Consider the following 21816-nt stretch of genomic DNA (forward strand, 5'->3'; position numbering starts at 1 on the left):
AGATAATTTAATGAATTTTAGTGTAAAAGAATGGAAAATATGGCATTAATATTGATTTCACTTTGCAACTAACCTTTAAGAAACCACAATTTATTGAGTTTGGGTATAGTACTAAAGAATGTCCAGTTATCTGAAAATACTATTAAAATATTCCTCTCTTGTCCAACTGCATATCTGTGTGAGGCTAATTTTCCTTCATATACTTCAACCAGACTAGCACATGGCAAGAAAATGAATGTAGAAACAGACATGAGAATCCAAGCGTTTTCTATTAATCCAGACATTAAAGAGATTTGCAAAGATTAACACAATGCCATTTTTCTTACTATTTTTGTCTTTAAAATCAATTATTTTTCATTAAAACATGTTGATTAGTGTTATTTTAAATGAATTAATAATTTTTAAAAATTTCTAATACAGTAAAATGTTGATAGATATAACCAGTGATGTACTAGAGACAGCTCATGAGACTCAGTTGTTGAATTTTCAGAAATTTTGGGTGTCAATTATTAATACCAATGGTCACTTGAAATAGGCCATGGTAGGAGTATTTGTAACATGAAAATTGGAAAATTCTACAAATCAGAGCTTTGTTCCCCTAGAAAAATAGCTGTTAAGCCTTTACCAGGACACCACTGGATATAACCCACGTGTCTAAAAGTACTCTGGAGTCCTCAGTAAATTTTAAGAGAATATACAAGTCCTGAAACCAAAAAGTTTGAGAGCCATTTCTCTAGCAGATTCTATTAGTGAAGAGAGAAAAGGTACGGCCTGCAGGCTACACATTTAGCAGAGTCTGTGTGAGTCTTTGGTATGCAGCTTCAGGGACAGGGGCATCACTCCGCATAATAAAGTGAAGTGAATTTTTTCCTGGAATTCTCGGAGGCAGGCACTGAAGAAAGAGAAGGAAGAAGCTTGATGGTGGGATGATGCAAATGGCCCCAAGTCTTGATTAGTATTATTTTAAATGAATATCTTTAAAATTTCTAATACAGTAAATGTTGATAGATATAACCATATTTCTGAGAATTCTGAAGTCTAATATTCATTTATGTTGTGTGCAACTTTTAGGAGGTGACGCTCCTTCCTAGGTGCCTGCTGGACACACTCATGCCTTAATGAAGGCCTTAATGAAGGGCTTTTGTGGAAGTGAAAGGTAGAAGGTCAATGCAGCATAGAGAAGGGCTGAGCCATAGATGGGATGTAAGAGAAGAAAAGAGCTGGAAACCACCAGCGACAATATCAATGGAGGTTCCTGAGAAGATACAGGGGAGTAAGCTCACCTTTCTAGAGTGTTCTAGAGCTTTGAGATATCTTCAAGATCACCCTAGAAAAGTGTTTTTCAACTGGGGGTAATTTTTGAGACAGAATCTCACTCTGTTGCCCAGACTGAGTGCAATAGTGTGATCATGACTTACTGCAGCCTCAATCTCCTGGGATCAAGTGATTGTACCACCTCAGCCTCCCAAGTAGCTAGGGCTACAGGCATGCACCACCATGCCTAGCAAACTTTATTATTTTTTGTAGAGACAGGATCTCACTTTGTTGCCCAGGCTGATCTCAAACTCCTGGCTCAAGTGATCCTCCCACCTCAGCCTCCCCAAGTGCTGGGATTTTGTGCCCTCCACCCACCAGAGGATATTTGGCAATGCCTGGAGATATTTTTATTGTCACAACTTGGCAGGGGGACACATAGTGGATAGAAGTCAGGGGGATGCTGCCAATCATCCTACAAGGCACAGAATAGCCTCTGACCAAAAAAAGAATTATCAGACCCAAGATGTCAATCTGTAGTGCTGCGTTGACAGACCATGCTCTGGAGCAATACAGATAGTGAAACAACTCCCAAATCAGTGTGAAGTGTAGGTAAGATAGTGCTTATTGAGTGACAGCTGCAGCTATTAGCCACACAAGTCTGCCCCTTCCACCTGACACCCTTCCATCTTTCCATAAATATCTCTGGCCCCTGCTTGTTACCTGGGCGAGAGTTCTGCCTTACTGAGCCTTCATACTTTGACTGGAGAAACATGGGTCGATTGTCGTTGATGTCCTTCACTTCTATGGTGATGGGGACTGGACCCTCCACTATAATTCCATTAGCATCCAGGGCTGCAACCTGATGTTGAGGAAAAGGAAACCACGTTGGTGAGACTGAACTTCATGTCACATGCCCAAAAATCACTTGAAGGAAATTAGAACTCAAAGAACCAATGGCCTGGTGACTGTAGGAGAGAAAGAACTCACAAAAGCCCAAATTGGGAAATGCTAAAATAGGGGTTATATCAGTTAAGCCTGGCTAATCATGATGGTGACTTTCTATCAGCAGGGTGTTCTGGACACTGAACATGCGTCTGTTCTGGATGGCTGGAGTCCATGAAACAAGAGCACTGTGACCCCTGAGAATGTGAAAGTGTTGTGTTCTCTTCCAGAGCCATTATGGCGGTCAGCCTGCAAGGCCTGCAGCAGAAGTACCAGACAGAAAACTTTTACCTCACTCTTTTTTCCATAGTAAGCTCTCTGCCTTTCCTAGGTATTCAGATACCAACGGTGAAAACTAAAGGAGAAAGAGAGGGAGAAGGGTCTTTTTAGTCAGCTTCTGGCTACTGGTTCCCTTTGCTTCTTCCAGCTCCCAAAGGAGCTCCATCCCAGCACTGATGCAGCCTTCTTCATGGGTCCCAAGCCAATGCAACAGCCACAGGCAGATACCATTGAAGTATCAGAGATGTGCTGACTTTTGATCCAAGTACCTAAGCATGGTCTTACTTGGATAAGTAATGCCATCAGAGGGTCCTGGCAATGTAAGTGGGGTTACTCTGGTTAAAAAGCCTAAGGAAAAGGATATGTTTGCCACACCCCTCTGTAGTTGGTAAGAAATGGACATATGAGGATTGCAAATCATGCCATTAATGTAAGGAAAGCTGTAACTGGATTCTATGCAAGGAAGGAAGGTGCCAGCCATACTTCCAGAACAAAGGGTGCTCAGAGAGGTTGGAGTTAGATCCCTTCACCTGGTATCAATTTACCTGGAGATTGTGAGTAGATCTTGTTTCCCTGTCCAAGGCTCTGGTGTGATACAGAAGTCCCTCCCGTCCTATCATAAATATGTTGTCTGTCTCCCCAGTTAGTTCAAAAGTCACAGCAGGAGGATTGGCCTTAAACTGGGGAAAAAGCAAAAAACAGATTAGGTTGTAAGGGAAAAAACAATGTTGTGGAATTTGTAGAAAGTCACCAATTTCAGGTAAAATTTTCATTCGTTCAATTACTAAATAAGAAATCCTCAACTTTTAAAGTGGTACCTTCTAAAAGTTTGTTTGCACAATAGCTGTGTAACATTTAACATACATTTTCCTCAAGAAACTGTATACTATTATTCAATACATCAACAAAAGTCATTGATGCTTTAAATTATAGCTGGGGTTACAAGAGACTTTTTGGTAATATCTGAAATCTATGATATTACTAGCTTCTAAGAAGCATTAAAAGGGTAGCTTTCTCGCTAGGATAAAATATGTCATTTAGCACTTCTAAAAATTGTGACAAAGATTAATAGACATGTTAATGTTAAGGAAAACAATTTATAAGTGGCTTTAACTTAATGCAAATGCTATATGATAATCTATTACTTTTTCAGAAGTGAAGAAAATACCGACCACCATATTCATCGATATGGCTATATCACTTTTAAGACCACAACAACAGAAAATTCACATAAAACTAAGAAAACATAAAAGTTGTTCAACCTTAAGTTTTAGTATACTTTTATATATTTTTATTAAATTAAAAGCAATATCAAAGTTAGGGTGGATATAAAGAAACATTGTTGACGGAAATATAAATTCCTATAATCCTTTTGGAAATAAATTGAGACATAAAATGTTTGTACCCTTTGATAGCAAACACTACTATACAGAATTTACCCTAAGGAAATATTTTTTCAAACAAGTACATGCTTGTAGTGAAAGTAACTTTATTTATAATACCAGTAAGGTTGAAAACTCCTAAATGGTCAAAAAAAGGGACAGTGAAATTATTATGGCACATGAACTTGACAGAATATTAATCATTAAAATGTTCATTCTACAAATTATGAAGAAACATAAGAAACAACGATGTAAAGTAACAGAAGTAAATTTGAGAGTAAATCTAGACTGTTACAGTACCAAAAGAATTCATGTCAGTAGGTAAGAAATGGAATTTAAAATATAAGAACAGTTGATGTGTTAAATGGGTAAGATTATAAGTTAAAAAGTTTTTGTGCATGTTTGCTTGTTGATATTATAGTGTTTATATAATAAATGAACATGTTGCTATTTTGTGTTTTAAGAAAAAGACCTGGACATCAGTGAGAAAGGTGGAGTAAGGGCCTGCAGAAAACTGCTCCTCCATAAAAGCAATGAGAACACTGGCAAAAATTGTAAATATCATCTTTTTCAGAATAGGGGAAATTAACCAGATGCTTGCAAAATCCAAGGAATGTTTATTAAAAAAAAAACAACATAACTAAGATTTGTGGTGTTTTAATGCACCCTAATCCCATGGTCCTTTCCCTAAGATCTGCAGTAGCCTTGAAAGCTACTTCACACCACAGTGTGTGAGGCACCAACAGCCTCACACCACAGTACCACGGAGAGGGTGAGAAGCGTTTGTAGCTTCCCAAAAGCTCCATCACCAGAGAACTATCGTTATCTATCCTGTTGGCATTTCCCTGGGAACATCTACTTACAACGCTTATCTTCATTTGACCTGACTCAGAATTCACACACTACACACAATTTTTCCCCTGGGGCATTTGTTGAAAACAACCATTAGCAATTGTTCAACATTGCAGCTGCCTGAGGCTGTGATAAGAGTTGAAGCAAAGAAGCAGCTGACCAAAACACTTAAAAGGGAAAGCTGGGAAATGAGATGTCCATAAGGGGCTTTGAAAATCTCTAATATATTCCTGGCAATCTACAAGGCCACTCTCATGAGCAGGGCTGTGTGCATGCCTGGGAAAGACCTGAGAAGGCCCTAATCCCTCACCTCTGGCTGACTTGGAGGCTCTGCATAAGCAGAAAGTGAAGGCAAAGGCAGAGTTGTAAACTGCCTGCCACATAGTTGAAGGTTGTGTCCCAACATGCACACAGAGTCCCTTGGTAAACACCAGGAGACTTACTGGCTTAAGGTATTTAAGGAAATCTCTATCTAGTCATTAGCTGACCACTAAGCTAACTGAGCAGAGACTTCAGTGGCCAGACATGACAAAGAACACAGACTTTACAGAATTCATTGCAGAAAGTCACTAAGCAAACAAACAATATCAACAACCAACTCCAGGAAAAGAAAGATATATGATTTCTAGAGTTGCCACATCACATTATTTAAAATGTTCGGTTTTCAACAAATTATGAAATGTACAAAAATATTAAAAAGTCAATAGAAACTGTCCCTGAGGAAGCCCAGATGTTGGATTTACTAAAGATTTTTAAAAATCTATTTTAGATAGATTCAAAAACTAAAGGAAATCATCTCTAAAGAATTATGTCTCATCAGATATAGAATATTGATTAAAAATAGAAATTTTTAAAATAGAAATTCTACAGTTGACAAGGACGATAACTGAAAGGAAAAATTCATAAGAAGGTGTTCAAAAGCAGATTTGAGCTAGCAGTAGAAAGAATTTGTGAACTTGAAAATAGATTAATAGAGATTACTGAAAGAAAAAAATGAACAAAAATGAATAGATTCCCAGAGACCAGTGAAACACCATCAAGCAGACAAACACATACATAATAAAAGTTCCAGAAGGAAAGGAAAAAGGGGGAAAAAAGATTATTTGAAGACAGAATGACCCAAAACTTCACAAATTTAAGAAAAACATGAATCTATATATCCAACAATCACTATGAACTCCAAATAGAATAAACTCAAAGAAATCCAAACCTAGTCACATCATAAACATTTGAAAGATAGAGAATCTTAAAAGTGCATAGACTCATCACATGTAAAGGATCCTCAATAAAATTAACAGCTGATTTTCCATGGAGATCAGAAGGCAGTGGAATGACACATTCAAAGTGCTAAAAGAGGCCGGGAGCAGTGGCTCACGCCTGTAAATCCCAGCACTTTGGGAGGCTGAGGTGGACAGTCACGAGGTCAGGAGATCGAGACCATCCTGGCTAACATGGTGAAACCCCATCTCTACTAAAAATACAAAAAATTAGCGGGGCGTGGTAGTGGGCATCTGTAGTCCCAGCTACTTGGGAGGCTGAGGCAGGAGAATAGCGTGAACCCAGGAGGCGGAGCTTGCAGTGAGCCGAGATTGTGCCACTGCACTCCAGCCTGGAGGACAGAGTGAGACTTCCAGAGTGAGACTCCGTCTCGAACAAAAGCAAGCAAACAAACAAACAAAAAAGTACTGAAAGAAAAAGAGTGGCCAAGTAAGAACTGTAAATCCAACAAAACTATCCTTCAAAACGAGGATAAAATTAACCTATACTACTAACAGACAAAACAGACTTTAAAACAAAATTTTCAGAGAAAAAAAGGGATATTCTATAATGAATAAGGGTCAATCCATCAAGAAACCATAGCAATTATAAACATATATGCACCTAACAATGGACCTCAAAACACATGAAAGAAAAGCTGACAGAATGGAAAGGAAATTAAATAATTCAACAGTAATAATTGAAGATTTCAAGACTTTACTTTAAATCATAGAATAGAAAATCAATAAGGAAACAGAAGACTTGAACAGTACCATAAACCAATTAGAAGCTAACAAACACCCAACACTCCATCCAACAAAAGCCAATCACATGGAACATTCTCCAGGAGAGGTTATATGTTAGACCATAAGCAAGTCTCAATAAATTTAAAGGGATTGAAGTTATACAAAGTATTTGACAATTGAATACAATTAAAAACAATATAAGGAAATTTGGGAAAATCACTAATATGTAAAATAACAGTATACTCTAAAAACCAAAGGTCAAAGAAGAAATCAAAAGGGAAGAGGGAGGAGCCAAGATGGCCGAATAGGAACAGCTCCGGTCTACAGCTCCCAGCGCGAGCGACGCAGAAGACGGGTGATTTCTGCATTTCCATCTGAGGTACTGTGTTCATCTCACTAGGGAGTGCCAGACAGTGGGCGCAGGTCAGTGGGTGAGTGCACCGTGCGCCAGCCGAAGCAGGGGCGAGGCATTGCCTCACTCGGGAAGCGCAAGGGGTCAGGGAGTTCCTTTTCCAGGGGTGACAGACGGCACCTGGAAAATCGGGCCACTCCCACCCGAATACTGTGCTTTTCCCATGGGCTTAGGAAACGGTGCCCCAGGAGAGTATAGCCCACACCTGGCTCAGAGGGTCCTACGCCCACGGAGTCTCACTGATTGCTAGCACAGCAGTCTGAGATCAAACAGCAAGTCGGCAGCTAGGCTGGGGGAGGGGCGCCCGCCATTGCCCAGGCTCGCTTAGGTAAACAAAGCAGCCTGGAAGCTTGAACTGGGTGGAGCCCACCACAGCTCAAGGAGGCCTGCCTGCCTCTGTAGGCTCCACCTCTGGGGGCAGGGCACAGACAAACAAAAAGACAGCAGTAACCTCTGCAGACTTAAATGTCCCTGTCTGACAGCTTTGAGGAGAGCAGTGGTTCTCCCAGCACGCAGCTGGAGATCTGAGAACGGGCTGACTGCCTCCTCAAGTGGGTCCCTGACCCCTGACCCCTGAGCAGCCTAACTGGGAGGCACCCCCCAGCAGGGGCAGACTGACACCTCACACGGCCGGCCAGGTACTCCAACAGACCTGCAGCTGAGGGTCCGGTCTGTTAGAAGGAAAACTAACAGAAAGGACATCCACACCAAAAAACCCATCTGCACATCACCATCATCAAAGACCAAAAGTAGATAAAACCACAAAGATGGGGAAAAAACAGAGCAGAAAAACTGGAAACTCTAAAAAGCAGAGTACCTCTCCTCCTCCGAAGGAATGCAGTTCCTCACCAGCAACGGAACAAAGCTGGACGGAGAATGACTTTGACGAGCTGAGAGAAGAAGGCTTCAGACGATCAAATTACTCCGAGCTACGAGAGGATATTCAAACCAAAGGCAAAGAAGTTGAAAACTTTGAAAAAAATTTAGAAGAATGTATAACTAGAATAACCAATACAGAGAACTGCTTAAAGGAGCTGATGGAGCAGAAAACCAAGGCTCGAGAACTACGTGAAGAATGCAGAAGCCTCAGGAGCCGATGCGGTCAAATGGAAGAAAGGGTATCAGCCCTGGAAGATGAAATGAATGAAATGAAGCGAGAAGGGAAGTTCAGAGAAAAAAGAATAAAAAGAAATGAGCAAAGCCTCCAAGAAATGTGGGACTATGTGAAAAGACCAAATCTACGTCTGATTGGTGTACCTGAAAGTGACGGGGAGAATGGAAACAAGTTGGAAAACACTCTGCAGGTTATTATCCAGGAGAACTTCCCCAATCTAGCAAGGCAGGCCAACATTCAGATTCAGGAAATACAGAGAACGCCACAAAGATACTCCTCGAGAAGAGCAACTCCAAGACACATAATTGTCAGATTCACCAAAGTTGAAATGAAGGAAGAAATGTTAAGGGCAGCCAGAGAGAAAGGTCGGGTTACCATCAAAGGGAAGCCCATCAGACTAACAGCGGATCTCTCGGCAGAAACCCTACAAGCCAGAAGAGAGTGGGGGCCAATATTCAACATTCTTAAAGAAAAGAATTTTCAACCCAGAATTTCATATCCTGCCAAACTAAGCTTCATAAGTGAAGGAGAAATAAAATACTTTACAGACAAGCAAATGCTGAGAGATTTTGTCACCACCAGGCCTGCCCTAAAAGAGCTCCTGAAGGAAGCGCTAAACATGGAAAGGCACAACAAGTACCAGCCACTGCAAAATCATACCGAAATGTAAAGACCATCGAGACTAGGAAGAGACTGCATCAACTAACGAGCAAAATAACCAGCTAACATCATAATGACAGGATCAGATTCACACATAATAATATTAACTTTAAATGTAAATGGACTAAATGCTCCAATTAAAAGACACAGACTGGCAAATTGGATAAAGACTCAAGACCTATCAGTGTGCTGTATTCAGGAAACCCATCTCACATGCAGAGACACACATAGGCTCAGAATAAAAGGATGGAGGAAGATCTACCAAGCGAATGGAAAACAAAAAAAGGCAGGGGTTGCAATCCTAGTCTCTGATAAAACAGACTTTAAACCAACAAAGATCAAAAGAGACAAAGAAGGCCATTACATAATGGTAAAGGGATTAATTCAACAAGAAGAGCTAACTATCCTAAATATATATGCACCCAATACAGGAGCACCCAGATTCATAAAGCAAGTCCTGAGTGACCTACAAAGAGACTTAGACTCCCACACATTAATAATGGGAGACTTTAACACCCCACTATCAACATTAGACAGATCAACGAGACAGAAAGTCAACAAGGATACCCAGGAATTGAACTCAGCTCTGCACCAAGTGGACCTAATAGACATCTACAGAACTCTCCACCCCAAATCAACAGAATATACATTTTTTTCAGCACCACACCACACCTATTCCAAAACTGACCATATACTTGGAAGTAAAGCTCTCCTCAATAAATGTAAAAGAACAGAAATTATAACAAACTATCTCTCAGATCACAGTGCAATCAAGCTAGAACTCAGGATTAAGAATCTCACTCAAAACTGCTCAACTACATGGAAACTGAACAACCTGCTCCTGAATGACTACTGGGTACATAACGAAATGAAGGCAGAAATAAAGATGTTCTTTGAAACCAACGAGAACCAAGACACAACATACCAGAATCTCTGGGATGCATTCAAAGCAGTGTGTAGAGGGAAATTTATAGCACTAAATGCCCACAAGAGAAAGCAGGAAAGATCTAAAATTGACACCCTAACATCACAATTAAAAGAACTAGAAAAGCAAGAGCAAACACATTCAAAAGCTAGCAGAAGGCAAGAAATAAGTAAAATCAGAGCAGAACTGAAGGAAATAGAGATACAAAAAAACCTTCAAAAAATAAATGAATCCAGGAGCTGGTTTTTTGAAAGGATCAACAAAATTGATAGACCACTAGCAAGATTAATAAAGAAAAAAAGAGAGAAGAATCAAATAGATGCAATAAAAAATGATAAAGGGGATATCACCACCGATCCCACAGAAATACAAACTACCATCAGAGAATATTACAAACACCTCTATGCAAATAAACTAGAAAATCTAGAAGAAATGGATAAATTCCTCAACACATACACCCTCCCAAGACTAAACCAGGAAGAAGGTGAATCTCCGAATAGACCAATAACAGGAGCTGAAATTGTGGCAATAATCAATAGCTTACCAACCAAAAAAAGTCCAGGACCAGATGGGTTCACAGCCGAATTCTACCAGAGGTACAAGGAGGAGCTGGTACCATTCCTTCTGAAACTATTCCAATCAATAGAAAAAGAGGGAATCCTCCCTAACTCATTTTATGAGGCCAGCATCATCCTGATACCAAAGCCTGGCAGAGACACAACAAAAAAAGAGAATTTTAGACCAATATCCTTGATGAACATTGATGCAAAAATCCTCAATAAAATACTGGCAAACAGAATCCAGCAGCACATCAAAAAGCTTATCCACCATGATCAAGTGGGCTTCATCCCTGGGATGCAAGGCTGGTTCAACATACGCAAATCAATAAATGTAATCCAGCATATAAACAGAACCAAAGACAAAAACCACATGATTATCTCAATAGATGCAGAAAAGGCCTTTGACAAAATTCAACAACCTTCATGCTAAAAACTCTCAATAAATTAGGTATTGATGGGACGTATCTCAAAATAATAAGAGCTATTTATGACAAACCCACAGCCAATATCATACTGAATGGGCAAAAACTGGAAGCATTCCCTTTGAAAACTGGCACAAGACAGGGATGCCCTCTCTCACCACTTCTATTCAGCATAGTGTTGGAAGTTCTGGCCAGGGCAATTAGGCAAGAGAAGGAAATCAAGGGTATTCAATTAGGAAAAGAGGAAGTCAAATTGTCCCTGTTTGCAGATGACATGATTGTATATCTAGAAAACCCCATTGTCTCAGCCCAAAATCTTAAGCTGATAAGCAACTTCAGCAAAGTCTCAGGATACAAAATCAATGTACAAAAATCACAAGCATTCTTATACATCAATAACAGACAAACAGAGAGCCAAATCATGAGTGAACTCCCATTCACAATTGCTTCAAAGAGAATAAAATACCTAGGAATCCAACTTACAAGGGATGTGAAGGACCTCTTCAAGGAGAACTACAAACCACTGCTCAAGGAAATAAAAGAGGATACAAACAAATGGAAGAACATTCCATGCTCATGGGTAGGAAGAATCAATATCATGAAAATGGCCATCCTTCCCAAGGTAATTTACAGATTCAATGCCATCCCCATCAAGTTACCAATGACTTTCTTCACAGAATTGGAAAAAACTACTTTAAAGTTCATATGGAACCAAAAAAGAGCCCGCATCGCCAAGTCAATCCTAAGCCAAAAGAACAAAGCTGGAGGCATCACACTACCTGACTTCAAACTATACTACAAGGCTACAGTAACCAAAACAGCATGGTACTGGTACCAAAACAGAGATATAGATCAATGGAACAGAACAGAGCCGTCAGAAATAATGCCACATATCTACAATTATCTGATCTTTGACAAACCTGAGAAAAACAAGAAATGGGGAAAGGATTCCCTATTTAATAAATGGTGCTGGGAAAACTGGCTAGCCATATGTAGAAAGCTGAAACTGGATCCCTTCCTTACACCTTATACAAAAATCAATTCAAGATGGATTAAAGACTTAAATGTTAGACCTAAAACCATAAAAACCCTAGAAGAAAACCTAGGCATTACCATTCAGGACATAGGCATGGGCAAGGACTTCATGTCTAAAACACCAAAAGCAATGGCAACAAAAGCCAAAATTGACAAATGGGATCTAATTAAACTAAAGAGCTTCTGCACAGCAAAGGAAACTACCATCAGAGTGAACAGGCAACCTACAAAATGGGAGAAAATTTTTGCAACCTACTCATCTGACAAAGGGCTGATATCCAGAATCTACAATGAACTACAACAAATTTACAAGAAAAAAAAAACAACCCCATCAAAAAGTGGGCAAAGGACATGAACAGACACTTCTCAAAAGAAGACATTTATGCAGCCAAAAAACACATGAAAAAATGCTCACCATCACTGGCCATCAGGGAAATGCAAATCAAAACCACAATGAGATACCATCTCACACCAGTTAGAATGGCAATCATTAAAAACTCAGGAAACAACAGGTGCTGGAGAGGATGTGGAGAAATAGGAACACTTTTACACTGTTGGTGGGACTGTAAACTAGTTCAACCCTTGTGGAAGTCAGTGTGGCAATTCCTCAGGGATCTAGAACTAGAAATTCCATTTGACCCAGCCATCCCATTACTGGGTATATACCCAAAGGACTATAAATCATGCTGCTATAAAGACACATGCACACGTATGTTTATTGCAGCATTATTCACAATAGCAAAGACTTGGAACCAACCCAAATGTCCAACAATGATAGACCGGATTAAGAAAATGTGGCACATATACACCATGGAATACTATGCAGCCATAAAAAATGATGAGTTCATCTCCTTTGTAGGGACATGGATGAAATTGGAAATCATCATTCTCAGTAAACTATCGCAAGAACAAAAAACCAAACACCACATATTCTCACTCATAGGTGGGAATTGAGCAATGAGAACACATGGACACAGGAAGGGGAACATCACACTTCGGGGACTGTTGTGGGGTAGGGGGAGGGGGGAGGGATAGCATTGGGAGATATACCTAATGTTAGATGACGAGTTGGTGGGTGCAGCGCACCAGCATGGCACATGTATACATATGTAACTTACCTGCACGTTGCGCACATGTACCATAGAGCCTAAAGTATAATAATAATAATAATAATAATAATAATAAAAAGAAACAAAAACAAACAAACAAACAAAAAATAAAAATGGAAATTAGAAAATACTTTGATGTAAATGAAAATGAAACACAGCATGCCAAATCTTATGGGATGCAGATAAAGCAGTACTTAGAGGAAAATCTGTCACTGTAAATGTTTATACTTTAAAAAGATGAAATATCCCAAATAAGCTAATCTTCTACTTAAAAAGAAAAAAAAAAAAGAAAAGAAAAACAAGAAAAAGAAGAATAGCAAAGCAAGCAGAAGAAAATAACGAAGATCAGAGTGGAAATTAATGAAATGGAGAATATAAGCGCACAGGAGAAAAGTCAACAAAACCAGATTTGATTATTTGAAAAGATCCACAAAAGTGACAAATTTTTGGCTGGACTGACCAAGAAAAATGAGATAAGATTCAAATAACTAGAATCAGGAATATAAGAGGACTAGTACCAACCTTACAGAAACGAAAAGTATTAAAGAGAATATTGTGAGCAATTGTTTTCCCACAAATTAGACAACCTAGATCAAATGGACAAATTTCTAGACAGACAAAAACTACTAAAACTGATTCAAGAACACATAGAAAATCTGAATAGAACTATAACAAGGGATTGTATTAGTAATCAAAAACTTTCCACACACAAAAAAGCCCAGAACCAGATGGCTTCACTAGTGAATTGTACCTAACATGTAAAGAAGAATTAACATCAAACCTTCAGAAATTCTTCCAAAACTAGAAGAGTAAGGAACACTTATTCAATTCATTCTATGAGGCCAATATCCTGATAGCCAAACCAGAAAGAAGTCAATGCAAGAAAACTTCAGACTAATGTCTCTTTTGAATATAGACACAAAATTTTTCAATGAAATACTAGCAAACTGAATCCAGCAACATATGAAAAATATTATATACCATTACCAAGTGGAAATTATCCCAGAATACAAAGCTGGTTCAATCTATGAAGGTCAATTAAGGTAGTACCCCATATTGATAGAATTAAGGACAAAAACCACATATTTCAATAGAGGCAGAAAATCATTTGACAAAATCCATTATCCTTTCATGATAAAAACATTCAACACACCAGGAATAGAAGGTGACTTCTCAGCCTAATAAGGACACCAAAGTAAGCCCCACAGCTAACATTGTACTTAATGGTGAAAGACTGAAAGCTTTCCCCATAAGATCAGAAACAAGACAAGGATACTCAATCTTGCCACTTCTATTTAACATTGTACTAGAGATTCTAGGAAGGGGAACTAGGCAAGAACAAGAAATAAAAGGCATAATTGGAAATAAAAAAGTAAAACTATCACTATTCACAGATGCCATGATTTTATATAGGGAAAATTCTAAGGAACCTAAAAAAACTATTACAGCTAATAAATATTATAAGGTTTCAGGATAAAAGATCAATACACAAAAATCAATCTTTCTAACCATTAGCAAATAGCAACCCAAAAATGATATTTTTAAAATTCAATTTACAACTACAACAAAAAGAATAACATATCTCAGAATAAACTTAAGCGAAGAAATGTGAAGCTTATAAAATGGAAACTGCAAAACACTGTTGAAAGAAATTACGTTCTAAATAAATGGAAAGACACCTCGTGTTTACAGATTTAAAAATCTAATGCTGTTAAGATGGCAATACTTCCCAAGTTTATCTACTGATTCAATACAATCCCTATCAAAACTACAGCTGCCTTGTTTGTAGAATTTACAGGCTGATCCTAAAATTCATATGGAAATACAGGGGACTCAGAATAGCCAACAACAAAGTAGGAAGACTAAATATTCTCTAATTTCAAAATTTACTGCAAAGGTGTAGTTCCAGATAATGCAGTACTGGCATAAACATATATAGATCAATGGAATCAAAGTGGGAGTCCAGAAACAATTCAATTGATTTCTGATGAGGATGCTAAATTCAGTGGGGGAAAGAATCGTGTTTTCAATAAATGGTGCTAGAACAACTGGACATCCACATGCAAAAGAATGAAGTTGGACCCTTACCCCATACCATACACAAAACTAACTCAAAATGGACAAAGACCTAAATAGAAAAACTAAAACTATAAAACACTGAGAAGAAAGCATAGACATAAATCTTTATGACCCTGAATGAGGAAATGGTTTCTTAGATATGACATCAAAAGTACAAATAACAATAACAATATAAATTGGACTTCATTGAAATTCAAAGCATTTGTGCTTCAAAGGACACTACCAAGAAAGTGAAAAGATAACTTATAGAATGTGAGAAAATACTTGCTGTAAATCATATCTGATAAGGGAGAGAACTTGGAATATGTAAATAATTCTTACAACAATAAAAAGACAAATAACCTGATTAAAAGTAGGTAAAGGATTTGAATAGACATTTCTCCCAAGAAGATATATGAATAGTCAATTGCCGCATGAAAAGATACTCAACATCAGTCATTAGGAAATATAAACCAAAACCACAAAGAAATACCACTTCACAACCACTAGGATAGCTATAATAAAAAAAAAAAAAAAGACAGATAATAACAAGTGCTAAGGATATGGAGAAATTGGAACTCATACATTATTGCTGGTGAAAATGTAAAATTGTTCAGCTGCTTTGGAGAACAGTTTGTGGTTTCTCAAAAGTCTAAACAGAATTAACTTTTACCCAGCAGTCCTGCTACTGAGTGTGTGTGTGTGTGTGTGTGTGTGTGTGTCCAAGAGAATCGAAAACATGTCCTCATAAAAAGTTGTACATGAATAGCCATAGCAGCATTATTCATTATAGCCATAAATGAAAAAAAAAATGTCCATCAATTGACACATGGATATCCAAAATGTGATATATCCAGATGATGGAATATCACTCAGTCATAAAAAGGAATGGAGTTCTGGTACATGTTACCAACATGGATGAATGTTTAAAACACTATGGTACATAGAAGAAGTCATACATAAAAGGCCACATGTTGTATGATTCCATTTACATGAAATGTCCAGAACAGACAAATCTATAGAGATCAAGAGTAGATTAGTGGTTGCCCAAGGCTGAGGGGAGTGGAGGCTGGAGAGTGACTATTAATAGGCATAGGATTTCTCTGGAGGCTGATGGAAATGTTAGATAGCAGTGATATTTGCATGTCTTTTTAGATACTAAAAACTACTGAATTTTAGAGGCATGAATTTTTAGGGCTACATCTCATTTAAAATGAGAAAAAAAAGACCTCTCTCAGATTTATATCACACTGTCTGATGATCTGGAAGCCCCTGGTGAGTACCGAGCTGGCACTAGTTGAAAATCCACAATGAAAGAAGTGTATGGTGGTTCAGTTCATTTTATTTTTGAGGATATATTAAAAACCCAAGAACCACCCTCATGGGGCAATGACTGTTCTTCATGCCTCCGTAGGTCCAGGTGCTGGATGAAAGGATCTGTACACCTACCTCCTCCCCACCACTGAAGCAAAGAGCTCCGAGCACATCTTACCAAGGCTGGGTTTGCTGCAATCCTTCCACATACAAAGACGGAGAGAGCAGAATGTGCTTGACTAGAAGTCAGGAGACCTGTGTTCCATTGTTGGCTCTGCCATTAACTTAAGCCTCAGTTTCCCCATTTTTAAAACAAGCGGTTGTACCAAAACTCCCCAGTGTCTTTTCTAGCATGAAGCTTCTGTGATTCTAAAAAGAAAATCCCCTTCATCTTCTTCTCACTACTCTGTCATCCCAACCCCACACCCTACCCCAACATATATACATACGTACATACATACATACATCCATACACATACACACACACACACACACACCCCTCTATAAAGAAGAAATATTCAATCATGATAACCAGGCTATCATTTCCTGCCAAGAAGGGATAACTTTGTAGCATGGCTAACAGAAAAACAAAAACAAAAACAAAAAAAACGTGGAGCAGCCCAAGGAATGACTTTTACTGGCTAGTATCCCCAGAGACTCTGGAATGATCCTACTGAACAGTTTCTAGGTCTGGATGTTTGTCAGTTGTAAAGCTTGTAAGTTGAAGATTGCATCTATGTACAATCCTGATTCTCTTCAATGGAGTGTGGACCTGTACTCACAGAACACCTGCTCTATTTTGACCTTGAGTCTTTTCATACAGAAATCTCAGAAGTAGCCACAAATTTTGTTTCACAAATATGTTTTGTTTAGCTTGTAATTAAAAAAAAAACTATGCCAATTTTTTTACATCAGGGAATTTTATATAAATATAACACTTTATGGCTTTTCTAGGAAAATTATAAAATCTAGTACAGTAGTACCCAAATTCTAACTCGTGAAAACTGTCTGGAGCTAAATTAAGCCTGTCCCCTTTTGACTTACTTTCAGTTTGCCACAGTCCCCACTACTCCCTCTTGTCCCAAATACTAAAGACAAGTATGAGAAAGCTTTTGATTTCATATCTGTGCAGTTGGGTTTTTTTCTCATATCTGTTTTTTGTTGTTGTTGTTTGGCTGTTTTTCTTTTTTCCTGACGGCTTCATATATCACTCAGCTAGCCCCCAAGGGCAGTTGAGATAACTCACCACAGACAGGTATCTATGTCACACCCAAGCACTCTATTGGCACCTATATAAGGAAGTCTCCCCAATCTGTATCTCCTGACCCATATTAACACTGTCTTAGACCTCTCCACCTGGCTGCCCCACAGATAACCTTAAAATCAATAAGCCTAAAACTCATTCACTTTTCTCTAAATCTTTTGCTATACTCCCTCTCTCTCTCTCACTCAGTGACACCACTAACTACCCAGTCAAGCAAGCCAGAGACCTAAGAGTTATCCTTCTTTCTGTTCCCTCACCCCCTGTGTTCATTCAGTAACTTATAAACAACAGAAGTTTATCGCTCATAGTTCTGAAGGCTGAGAAATCCAACCAGCAGATTCAGTGTCTGGTGAGGGCCCACTCCTCACAGATTGCACCTTCCACGTGTCCTTACATGGCAGAAGAGGCAAACAGGCACCCCCAAGCGTCTTTTATAAGGGCACTAATCCCATTCATAGAGGCAGAGCCCTCATGATCTAATCACCCACCAAAGACCCTAACTCTTGATATTATTACATTGGAGATTAGGCTTCAACATATGAACTTTGTGGGGACAGCAACATTCAGACCTCTATAGTTACTCAAACCAGGCCTCCCTCACTTCCTGTTGAACTATTGAAAATAGTTTTCTAAAATCCTTTTAACCTCTAGGCTCACTCCCTTTCAGCTCATGCTCTGCGTGATCACACAGTAAGCTTCTACAGCACAAATCTAGTTATGGTTTTCCTTGTTGAAATCCTCCAGCAGCACCCTGCAGCCTGCTATAGGACAAAGGGCCAGTCCAGCCCATGCTGACCTCTGCAGGCATGCAGACCTTTGGCTGCATCCTGTCTCCCACTCTAGACTCTGGCCCACATGCCAGCTGTCATTTTTTTGACAAGTGCACACCCCCATGCTTTTTCCCATCCTGTACTCAGTACCTGCTTCCTGACTGTGAGCACCTGCTCATTTTTGAGTACTCAGTTTAGGAGTCAATGAAACCTCTTCTGTCCACTCACTACCATCTTTATTTGAAATTGATCATTCTTCGATTTTAAGTGTTCTCACCACAAAAAAGAGGTAAGTGAGATAATGCATATGTTAATTAGCTTGATTTAGTCATTTCTCTCTATACTTCAAAACACATTGTACACAATATGTGCAATTTTGTAAATTAAAAAATAAACATAAACAAATACAAATCAGTCACTCTTTCTTAGCTTACCCTCTGCCCTCTCCACATCCCACCAGCCTCCCATGAGAACCTTCAGTGCATGTGTCTATTTCCTTGTTAGTTTTCTCTTACTAGCTGGTAAGCTCACCGGAGCAGGGATGGAGTCGGGGTCATCCCATATCCCCAGTACCCAGCAAAGCACCTGGTATATACAGTAGTCACTCCATACATGGTTGATAAAAGAAAGTCTGTGAGAGAAAGTAAGTAATTCAACTTGGTGTGAGCCCCTGCCAGAGTCTCCTAGCCAGTTCCCTGAATCCTCTCTTTCCTCCTCTAGTTTGTAGCCAGAGTGACCTTTTCTCAGTGGAGTCTTGATTCAGATCCATTGCTTTTGAGAAAAACTCAAGATCCTTAGGAGTCAGAGTCCTCCCTGTCTCTGTGGCCTCCTCTCCCACCTGTTCCTCCTGGCTCCATCCTCCCTACCTGCATGGCCTTCTGCTAGTCCTCGGTATGTCTCCTGCCCTCTCCTGGCAGAGGGCAGCCATCCCTGCCGGGCCTCTTCTAAGCTTTCTTCCCTCCCTTCCTCCCCAAGTTAATTCCCATCAACCTTCAGCTCTCAACACATTCACTGCTTCCTCAGGCCCTGACTTCCCTGACCGGAGAGGTCAAGGCCCCTTATAACACCCTACCTCACCGGGCTGCATAGACATACAAGCATGCCCCTGCCAGCTCTTACTCTGGGGCCCTTTGCCCTAAGCTGGTACCAATGAAAGAAAGGGGAAGAGAGACAGCTTTCGGCCTCTCCTCTGTGGAGGGGAACTGTCCAGCACAATACACTTGTCCCTTGGCATTGGTGGGGGCTCATTCCTGGACCCACGCAAATACCAAAATCCACAGATACTGAAAGTCCTTATATAAAGTGGTGTATTATGGTCATGGAACCTACTCACATTCTCCCATATACATTAAACCATCTCTAGATTATTTATAATACCTAATACAATGTAAATGCTATGTAAATGATCGTTATACTATATTTTTAAATTTGTATGATTTTTATTGTTTGTCCCAAATATATTTGATTCTCTGTTGGTTGAATTTGCTGATGCGTGAACCCACAGATACAGAGGGCCGTCTGTAAAGTTTTGGCAGTTAATGGAAGGCACTTGCCTTAGAAGGTAGCTCAGCAACCTCTGCCACTTCCCTGGTTCATGGGATGGGGAGGGGTCACAGGCACCCCCAAGAAGGCTCATCAGCATCCTCTAATCACTTCAGGGCCAAGTGACTTTCTCAGGGGATGTCTGGTAAATACAGTAGTGTTTTCCCCTTCTCCACTACATTTCCGGGATTATTTCTGTGTCTTTAATAGCACTTGAGATGGGACTTAGGTCCCTTCCCTTACTCCTACCTGCAGACTGCCCCTCCATCTGATACTGTTCATGGTTATCTAAATAAAACATCCACCTCCCAGTGCACCTTGACAATGGCCCAGGTGGGGGCTCAGAGAAGGTGGTAAGGAAAAGGCAGGCCTCTGGCCAGAAAGCTCATTCTAGCACTGACTCCAGAGAAGCCAAATCTTTCAGTACTTGAAGCAGCAAGCTCATTGATCAGACAGCCTCGAGGGTGGATGGTCATTCCCCTCTCCAGAGACAGGTTCCCTTTCTACTCTAGGGGAGAGGCAGAGCCTGCAGCCACCAAGTTCCCTGCAGAGGGCTGGAGAGATGATTGAGGAAGTCCAAATAGAGTGTCAGGTACAATTCTAATGATACTGAGGCCACTCATCTCTCTGTTTAACTTAGCTTCTGAAATCATTCTTGATAATTAGAATGCCATGCCTTTATTTTATTTCCTGCTGTACAATAGATAAGGGAGTAAAAGTCCACCAAGAGAGCATACAAAATCAAGAGGACAGTGATCAAGGGTAGCTTTTACCTGGAATATAATTTGACTCGATTCTTCGCCTTCATAAATAGGAAATGTCATGGGTTTCAGGGGTCCACTAAACTTCCCCTCTTGGCCATATCCAGTTGCCTGTTAAAAAAGAAAGAGAAAATTAGCATCTTGTATGAAGTGTCTATGTCACTCATTGATTTTATTAGGGCTTCCAGCACCAATATACGAAACAGGATTCTATCATGGCCGAAATCTGATCAAAACAGGAAAGAGTATAATAGCTGTTGAAGCTCTACCACGTCAAAGTATCTTGTTACAAACCTTTTCATTGCTTTTCTTAAACATCTGAGAAGAATGTGAGATGAGAAGAATGTGAGATGAGAAGAATCACTCTATGAGAAGAATGTTAACATCCCCATATTACAAATGAAGCTTAAAAAGGTTAACACAGCACACATGCTCAGGCCTAACTGAACTAAAGCCCATGGTCTTCCACAATCCCACACTGTCTTCTAAATTCTATATGTTTTTACTCCAGCTTCATAAAACACCTCCCTCCACTCTTTTTATTTTATAAAGACATTTACAGCAGATTGCTGGCACTCAAGAGTTTTGAATTTATAAAGGGGAGAAAGAAAATATAGATGTACTTAGTACAAAGTTTGCTTGGCACAGTTACACGGTAAGTTTTAGCCAAATTTGAATCTGAATTTGAACTATAACTTTAAGCAAAGCTTACTATTTTAACATTTGATTAGCTCTTTACATTCATTTAGAAAAAAACAATAAAAGCACAAAATGTTTACTTTAAGCAGTAGCCCCACAATGGTTCCAAAATCCAAAGACCCTAAACCTGAAAGCTAAGCAGGCTCTGCAGACACCCAAGTCAAGACTGGAGTAGTAGTGAATGTGGCTGGGATGGTAAGAAGAGTGGCTCACACTTGCTAAGTTAGTACATGTGGAGCTCTGTCCTAAGCACATTTAATCCTGACAACAACTCTGGGAGAAAGTTACTATTGTTACCCTTGTTCAACAGATGATGACACTAAGACCCAAAGAGGTTAAATTATTTGCCCAGGTAGTGCCTGGAAGCAAGATTTGGACCTGCAACTCTGGAACTGGCCCTCTCAGCCTCTATGCACCAGCACCCACCAGAGCAGGGGAAACAGCCAAGACAACCTG

At 39.6% G+C, this 21816-nt stretch overlaps 1 protein-coding gene across 3 annotated transcripts in view; it reads right to left on the minus strand.

The window, feature by feature from the left end:
- Positions 1-21816, minus strand: part of CDH17 (cadherin 17) — a 112026-nt gene that overhangs the window by 45268 nt on the left and 44942 nt on the right. For all 3 annotated transcript variants that reach the window (XM_063668985.1, XM_054498674.2, XM_054498673.2), the window contains exons 3-5: positions 20674-20772; positions 3024-3158; positions 1978-2116 (exon numbers count right to left, since the gene is read on the minus strand). In XM_063668985.1, the coding sequence (XP_063525055.1) occupies positions 1978-2116; positions 3024-3158; positions 20674-20772 (373 nt within the window). The remainder of the gene's footprint in view (positions 1-1977; positions 2117-3023; positions 3159-20673; positions 20773-21816) is intronic.

The sequence above is a fragment of the Pongo pygmaeus genome, chromosome 7 (genome assembly GCF_028885625.2).
Source record: "Pongo pygmaeus isolate AG05252 chromosome 7, NHGRI_mPonPyg2-v2.0_pri, whole genome shotgun sequence".
In the NCBI taxonomy this organism is placed as follows: domain Eukaryota; kingdom Metazoa; phylum Chordata; class Mammalia; order Primates; family Hominidae; genus Pongo; species Pongo pygmaeus.